This window comes from Daktulosphaira vitifoliae, unplaced genomic scaffold (assembly GCF_025091365.1).
Source record: "Daktulosphaira vitifoliae isolate Bord-2020 unplaced genomic scaffold, ASM2509136v1 Scaffold_1, whole genome shotgun sequence".
In the NCBI taxonomy this organism is placed as follows: domain Eukaryota; kingdom Metazoa; phylum Arthropoda; class Insecta; order Hemiptera; family Phylloxeridae; genus Daktulosphaira; species Daktulosphaira vitifoliae.
The window spans coordinates 58300002-58308507 of record NW_026099572.1 but is presented as its reverse complement, the minus strand read 5'-3'; the positions used below and the strand labels follow the sequence as shown (position 1 = coordinate 58308507).

The 8506-nt window shown below is 26.0% G+C and overlaps 1 protein-coding gene across 2 annotated transcripts; it reads left to right on the top strand.

Annotated features, from left to right (window-relative positions):
* Nucleotides 1-374: 374 nt before the first annotated feature.
* Nucleotides 375-8031, top strand: LOC126907986 (brefeldin A-inhibited guanine nucleotide-exchange protein 2). 2 transcript variants are annotated; one of them, XM_050689759.1, is made up of 23 exons: nt 375-718; nt 815-987; nt 1046-1186; nt 1248-1649; nt 1749-1891; nt 2143-2377; nt 2876-3045; nt 3111-3479; nt 3540-3699; nt 3770-3927; nt 3991-4235; nt 4309-4460; nt 4534-4662; nt 4729-5029; nt 5095-5222; nt 5276-5744; nt 5825-5985; nt 6044-6304; nt 6386-6521; nt 6582-6748; nt 6941-7250; nt 7306-7568; nt 7634-8031. In XM_050689759.1, the coding sequence occupies exons 1-23, from the start codon at nt 595-597 to the stop codon at nt 7760-7762; spliced, it is 4926 nt and encodes a 1641-aa protein (XP_050545716.1). In that variant the 5' UTR covers nt 375-594; the 3' UTR covers nt 7763-8031. The 2 variants fall into 2 exon arrangements, with proteins under 2 accessions (XP_050545716.1, XP_050545726.1); XM_050689769.1 differs by having other exon boundaries at nt 376-718; nt 7318-7568; nt 7634-8027.
* The last annotated feature ends 475 nt before the right edge of the window (nt 8032-8506 follow it).

The window sequence follows — 8506 nt, the reverse complement described above, 5'->3', positions numbered from 1 at the left end:
GGTAACATTTTCTGTATAAGTTTAATAAATAATATTAGTAACTTGTTAGTTTTATTTCTTAATATAAAAGATTAAAATTATTTTAATATTGTATATTGGGAAGGAAAATTTGCCCTATACTGTCGATAAAAAATTAGAAACTTATTTTTTAGCATAAATGGGAAGGAGGGATAACTTTAAATAATTATTAATAAGTGACATTTCACATGCTACTTTTGTAGTCCTGTTGAGCGAGTTGATCTATAATAAATTAAAGAAGAGAAAAATGTATTTGAGTAACTTAAATATATTATAATGTATGTAGCGCTATCTATTATATAATTTTATTTTATTACTGAAATATTTGTTATCACGTAGTATCATTATCAATGACCCAGTACAGTTGGAACTTTGGAAGTCAAAACTGTGTCTACTATTAAGTCGTTTAAATAACTGTGTTAATCAAAAATTATGATGCAATAATATCAGTAAAATATTAAGATAAGTAGTGTTAATCTCGCTTAAAAGTATTAAATTTACCATAAAATAGTTACATTTTGAAATTAAAAACTAAACAACCGTCATTGATGGTGGTCTCTTTAATTTAAATTTAACATGATCAAGAGATCCAACGCAAAAGAAATGTTTATCATACGTGCGTTGGAAAAGATCCTCAGCGACAAGGATATTAAGAAATCATACCATAGTAACTTAAGGAAAGAATGTGAAAGTGCTCTACGTAAGAACTAATTAAAAATTAATATTTATTTATGTTCCATCTGGCTGTTGCTAATCTAATTTTTTATTTAATATTATATTATTAATTGTTTTAAAGAGAGTATAAAAGAAGAGTATCAAGCGGAAGAAAAGACTGATGAATCTTCTGCCTTGCCATTGCCCAAAGATGGGAGCTCAACCATTTCAGCTGAAAAATATTTTAGACCTTTTGAGCTTGCTTGTCAAAGCAAGTCATCTAGAATAGTAGTAACTTCGTTGGATTGTTTACAGGTATTATATATTTCTTAAGTCATTTGAAGCGTCCATTATTTTTATAATTTTTTTTTAGAAACTTATTGCTTATGGTCATTTGACGGGCAACTGTACCAATGATACTGGTAAACCACTTATTGATAAAATAGTTGAAACTATTTGTGATTGCTTCACTGGACAGCAAACAGATGAAGGAATTCTTTTGCAAATAATCAAAGTAAACTTAAATAATACAAAGCTTTTCATTTGTATTTAAATATGGTTTAAATATTTTTTAGGCTCTTTTAACTGTAGTAACTAGTCAGCATGTAGAGGTACATGAAGCAACTATTTTAAAAGCAGTAAAAACATGTTATAATATATACTTAGCTAGTAGAAATTTAGTCAACCAAACAACAGCTCGAGCAACTCTAACTCAAATGCTGAATGTCATCTTTAACCGAATGGAAGTACAAGCATTAGAAGCAGAATTGTATAGTAAAGATGTAGAATCTGTAACAATTGAGTATAATGAAAATGAAACTATTATACATAATGATGATTCGAATAATTATGAAATATCAGATGATTTAGTTATTAATGACATAGTTAATGAAATATGTGATGCTGCAATTGAAAGTGTAGATTATGATAGAAAAACTAAAGAACTAGCTCAAGATATTGTAAGGTCAATGTCAGAGGTAAGATTTTTAGATAAATCAAAACTTTATATTAGTTTTCTTATACAATTTAATAAAAATAAAAAAAAATTAGTGATATTAATATTTTATCTTCTCTAGGAAAGTTTAAATGGTACTAATGAAGCAGAATGCAAATCAATTTCAGCATTTAACCATATTTTACAAAAAGATGCTTTCCTAGTTTTTCGTTCTCTGTGCAAATTATCAATGAAACCTTTACCAGAAGGAACACCTGACCCAAAGTAAGTTATTAAAATATATATTTCTCAAAAATATTTATATTAATACACTGTAATATATATATTGTAGGTGTATTATTTTAATAAATGTATAATTAAAAAAAAAATTAAAAATATAATCATTTTGATTATATTACTTTAATATTCAAATTAATGTAATATAAAATTATAAACTAAAAAACTTTATGTGAAGCATAAACATTAACTTGTTAACGCTTCATACATTGTTAGAGATTAATTTGTATATTTTATAGGTCGCATGAATTACGCTCCAAAATTTTGTCATTGCATCTATTATTATCAATTTTGCAGAATGCAGGCCAAGTGTTTCGTACTAACCCAATGTTTATAACAGCAATTAAACAATTTTTATGTGTAGCTTTATCCAATAATGGAACATCTTCAGTTCCTGAAGTGTTCGAACTTTCCTTAGCAATATTTTTATCTTTGTTATCACGATTTAAAACTCATCTGAAAATGCAAATTGAGGTATATAATAATTTTTGTTATTTTATTTATAAACTTAATTAAAAATATTAATATTTTTATTTTTAAAAATCTCAATACTGTATATAGTTTTGTTTATGAGTAATTCATTTCTGTTTTTTTATCATTTATCATTAAGTAGTTTAATTTGAGTTTATTTACATTTTTTTATGTGGTATATTACTAGTAATTTAAATACTATATATTTTATAATAAAAATTGATCACTTGTGGTTAATTAATTAAATAAAATTAAAACTATATTAAAAATATTAGTAATTTACTGACCCAGTATGTGTTTAGCGTTGATAATGGTAACATTGTTTCCAAAATAAGTATTAGCAATTTTTCAGTAATTTTTTGTGGCTTTTTGAGTTTAATATTTTTTAGTTTTTAAATTAATAGTATTTTTAATATAGCTTTAATTTTATTTAATTACTATATTCATTAATTCCTAATTTATTTTTAAGGTTAAACATTTTTAATTCTTGGTGTATTTCAGGTTTTCTTTAAAGAAATATTTTTAAATATCTTGGAAACATCAAGTTCAACATTTGAACATAAATGGATGGTAATTCAAGCTTTAACTCGTATTTGTGCTGATGCTCAAAGTGTTGTAGATATGTATGTAAATTATGACTGTGATTTATCTGCAGCTAATTTGTTTCAAAGGTTAAAATCTTGTTAAAAATGTCTAGTGAAGTTACTATTTTTGTTTAATATAACTATTTGTTTAGACTTGTAGATGATCTTTCAAGAATTGCACAAGGCCGTCAAGCAATTGAATTAGGTGCCACACTTAATCAAGAAAAATCTATGCGTATTCGTGGACTTGAATGTTTGGTTTCTATTCTAAAATGTATGGTAGAATGGAGTAAAGATCTATATGTCAATCCAAATTCTCAAACTAATCTAGGCCCAGAAAAAAATGTACGTGATTATGATGCTAATGAATCTACAGTTACTCAAGATAGTATAAATTCATTTGATGGTAGTGAGACTAGTGAAACTTCAAATAGTTCTGGCAATAAAGAAACACCAGACATGCCTGAACAATTGCAAGTCTTAAAGCATCAAAAAGAAGTTTGGGAAACTGGTATACATATGTAGGTATTATGATTGAAATAATTTGAAAAATCATTATTTAGTATCTTTCTTAATTTAAGGTTTAACCGCAAACCAAAACATGGTATTAATTTTTTACAAGAGCAAAAATTACTTGGATCAAGTCCATCTGATATTGCTGAATGGTTTCACATTGATGAGCGGTTAGATAAGACAGCTATTGGTGATTTTCTTGGTGAAAATGAAGATTTTAACAAAGAGGTAAATTTACTTAAAAATGTTGTTGAGAGAACATTTTATTTAAACTAATTTTCAATTTTTATTTTCTTAGGTTATGTATTACTATGTAGATCAAATGAACTTTGTTAGCAAAGATGTAGTTTCAGCATTAAGATTTTTTTTAGATGGTTTCCGATTGCCGGGTGAAGCTCAAAAAATTGATAGATTATTAGAAAAGTTTGCTAGTAGATGGTTTGAATGTAATCCAAAGTAATAAAATGTTGAATCTGAAGTTTTATTGTAAATTATTAACTAATTATACATATTTTTTAGCAATGGCCTTTTTGATAGTGCTGATACATTGTATGTTCTTTCTTATTCTATTATAATGTTAACTACTGATTTGCATTCACCTCAAGTTAAAACAAAAATGACCAAAGAACAGTACATAAAAATGAATAGAGGAAGCTGCATATCTGATAATAAAGATTTGCCTGAAGAGTATTTGAGTAAAATTTATGATGATATTGCTGGACATGAAATTAAAATGAAGTCAACTGTAAAACCTGGAAAACAACGTGAGTAAAATACATTTTAGTTACAACATTATTGCTATTATAAGTTGCTAAAAACAACATTTTTATGTTTTAGTAATACCAAATGAAAAAAGACGAAAAGTTTTGTGGAATATGGAAATGGAAGCTATAGCAGTTGCTGCTAAAAATCTCATGGAATCTGTTAGTCATGTTCGAGCTCCTTTTACTGAAGCAAAACATTTAGAACATGTCAAACCTATGTTTAAGGTCAGTATACACTCACTATTTTTTTAGAGAATATAATGTATTAAAATGAATAAATATTATATTTTTTGTCTAGATGACATGGACATCATTTTTAGCTGCATTTAGTGTGGGACTTCATGATTGTGATGATTTAGAAATAGCAATGTTATGTTTAGATGGTATACGTTGTGCTATAAGAATAGCTTGTATTTTTCATATGACTGTGAGAATTTGTATATATTATTTTATATATTGTTGTATTATTCTTATTTTTACACTTTTTGATTAGTTGGAAAGGGATGCTTATGTTCAAGCTTTAGCAAGATTTACACTTTTGACTGCTAATTCACCAGTTACTGAAATGAAGGCTAAGAATATTGAAACAATTAAAACATTGATAACTGTAGCCTACACTGATGGAAATTATTTAGGCTCTTCATGGCTAGATATTGTTAAATGTATATCTCAGTTAGAACTAGCCCAGATGGTTGGTACTGGTGTGCGTCCTCAATTTTTATCTCAAGTTATTAGTAAAACTTATCCACCGATTGAAGCTTTAAGTCAAAAACTAAATTTTACCACATTAGAATGTAGGTAACATGTGTTAATGAAGTTGATGTTTGTATCTTTCTTATAAAATTTTACAATTACATAGCTACTGGAAAAGGATCAATAGGTGAAACTAGTAGTCAAAGTGTGGTTGTAGCTGTTGATCGTATATTTACTGGATCTACAAGACTTGATGGAGATGCTATTGTAGAATTTGTTAAGGCACTTTGCCAAGTATGACAATTAAATTTATTAAAAAAATAATTTTTTCAATTTCTTTCTTTAAGGTTTCAATTAACGAACTTGCTAATTCAACTCAACCACGAATGTTCAGTTTGCAAAAAATTGTTGAAATATCTTATTACAATATGGGACGTATAAGATTGCAGTGGTCTCGTATGTGGCAAGTACTTGGTGAACATTTTAATCGTGTGGGTTGTTATCCAAATGAAGATATTGCAACATTTGCTTTGGATTCGTTACGTCAATTGTCTATGAAATTTATTGAAAAAGGAGAATTTGCTAATTTTAAGTTTCAAAAAGATTTTTTAAGACCTTTTGAAATTATTATGAAAAAAAATCGTTCACCAACCATTAGAGATATGGTTGTAAGATGTATTGCTCAGATGGTCAATTCACAAGCAGCAAATATAAGATCTGGATGGAAAAATATTTTTGGTGTATTTCATCTAGCTGCATCTGATCATGATGGTGCAATTGTTGATATGGCTTTCCGAACAACACATCATGTAATTAGTATGTATTATGTAATAGTATTTTTACATATAAATAAAATATCAACTATAAATTAACATTATTATTAAATTTTTTATTAGATTTATTTTATAAACAAAATTGTATAATAATGATGGAATCATTTCAAGACGCTGTTAAATGTTTATCTGAGTTTGCATGTAATATTAGTTTTCCAGAAATTAGTATGGAAGCTATTCGCTTGTTACGCACGTGTGCAGATTGTGTTCATGATAAACCTCAAGTAAGCTTGATGAAATTAATTGATTATTTAAATCTATTATCTATATTATTTTCTTAAGATTTTTGCTGAACATTATTCTGAAGATTTAACTTCCCTTGAAGAGGATGGTGTATGGGTCAGGGGATGGTTTCCCTTACTATTTGAATTGTCCTGCATTGTTAGTCGATGTAAATTAGATATTAGAACTCGAGCACTTACTGTTCTATTTGAGTTAATCAAAACACATGGAACAGTTTTCAAGCTTAATTGGTGGAAAGACTTGTTTAATGTTCTTTTTAGAATTTTTGACAATGTCAAGCATCAAGAGCATAGTGTAGAGGTTAGTATTATTAAGAAATATTATGAATAATACATTAATTTAATTATAAAAATAACTAAAATTAATGTACTTAAATTAAAGAGAATTGAATGGTTGACAATCACTTGCAATCATGCATTGACCTCAATAGTAGATGTTTTTACTCAATATTTTGATTTACTCTGCCCTATATTGTTACAAGACCTATATGCTCAACTTCAATGGTGTATTCAACAAGGTAAATTTTTTTCAAACTAATTATATATAAACAATTTTTTGATAATGTTAATTTCTGTAGAAAATGATCAATTGGCTAGGTCTAGTACATATTGCTTAGAGAACTTAATTACATCTAATGGGTCAAAATTTGATAGTGCTAATTGGGATTGTACATGTCAAACTATTGTTACTATGTTTGATAGTATGATGCCAAAAAAATCACAAAGTCAAGAAATAAAAACTGAAGTGAGTAAAATATATTTAAATTATCTTAAAAATAGTATAATTTTTTTATTATAATCTTATATACAAATAAAAAAATATTCTTTGATAAATTAAAGTTTGACCAGTTAAACATTATATTAGAATTGTTTAAAAAATTTGTTTAGAGTTCATTGAAAAATAATATAGACTTAATATTAAAAAAAAATTTTATAGCTCTCAACTACAGATATTGGCATTACTGTTAAATGTACAATTCGTCTGGAATTAATTCAAACTGTAGATAATATTGTATTCTTTCCATCTACTTCACGTAAAGAAGATCAAGAGTATTTGGCACTAGCTCAAAATATTATGATTAATCAGAACACAGATATATTAGAGCAACAGCAAGAAGAACAAGGAATGTACAGCAACCTTAGTTCTGAACATTTGTTTATGTTAATTGAATGTTTATTACGAGTTCATAATTATACTAAGCAATATAATTATTCTATGTTACAAAACATTCCTCCTCGCAGTTATTGTAAGTATTGTATTTTTCTAAACACTTGTGAAATAAAATAAATTAATATATTTAGTTATAATTTTAGTAAACGAAGATGTATCTAATATGGTTACACAAGAAGTTCAAAGTGTGGCTTGTATTCTTAGAATAGTATTAAAAATTATTTGCGATGATTCTAGACGAACATATTGGAATCATGCACAAAGTATAGCTGCAACAGTCATTAATGACTCTCTGCAATATTACATATCATTAAATAATCATATTCATAAAAATGCATGGAATCCTATTTTATTACTTATATTTACCAAATTATACAAACTTCCAGAGGACAAGGTTTGTCATAAAATATATTTTATGCCAAGTTATTTCAGATAATTTATGTAATTACTTCTTTATAGTTTTCAGAACAAATGACCCAACACTATTCTGTTTTGTGTGACATGATAAGTGTTGAATTAAAACCAGAACTGAAAACTGTTCTTGGCCGTTTATTTTCTCGTATTGGACCGGTTTTTAAAATTATGTAGATTATTTTAGTAACATAATAGTATGTATTTTTTAAATAATGTGTATTGTAAAATATAAAGCTCGTAAAATTAAACAATATATATTACACAATACAAAAATGATTGTAAACTATTGATTCTAGTATTTGAATATTAAAGTTATTTTTTAAAACATACCTTTTCAATTAATAAATCAATTTGATTACATTTGTTATCTTTTAATGTTGTGAATTCCGTTTATTTGTTATTTATTTGGTAAATAGATAACCTAATACTAGTATTATTATTTATATATTTTTAATTGTTGTTTGATTTATCATTTGTTTTGCTACTGAATGTTACTATTCTTTATTTTTTTAGTTATTATTATAAAATATAATTATTAATTAATGTTGATTATTTAATTAAATGCAATGTAAACAATTGCAATATAACCGTCCTTACTTCATTCATTAATTCTTATTTGTGTATATTATTTTTCTTATTTTCCCATAAACTTTTTTGCTAAGGAAATTAAATAAATGTTAATCATAAAAAAAAAATAGTTATTTTTCTTTTAATATATTTTTAGAGCAAAATAATAGCTTAATTAATATGATATGGTGCTAAATTTACTTATATTTTGAATGTTTAGTATTCAACTTACTCATTTTGTTTTGCTTTTGGGAATTGTATTTGGCACATTTAATTATTAGAATTTATCTTTATGTATATATTTTATTACTTAGTGTTAATTATATGAAATGTGGTTATTTAATAATAATT

Coding starts and splice junctions, on each gene's coding strand:
- LOC126907986 (XM_050689759.1), top strand. CDS start 595: ATGATCAAGAGATCCAACGCAAAAGAAATGTTTATCATACGTGCGTTG. Junction 719..814: donor AGAATGTGAAAGTGCTCTAC/GTAAGAACTAAT, acceptor ATTGTTTTAAAG/AGAGTATAAAAGAAGAGTAT. Junction 988..1,045: donor CTTCGTTGGATTGTTTACAG/GTATTATATATT, acceptor ATTTTTTTTTAG/AAACTTATTGCTTATGGTCA.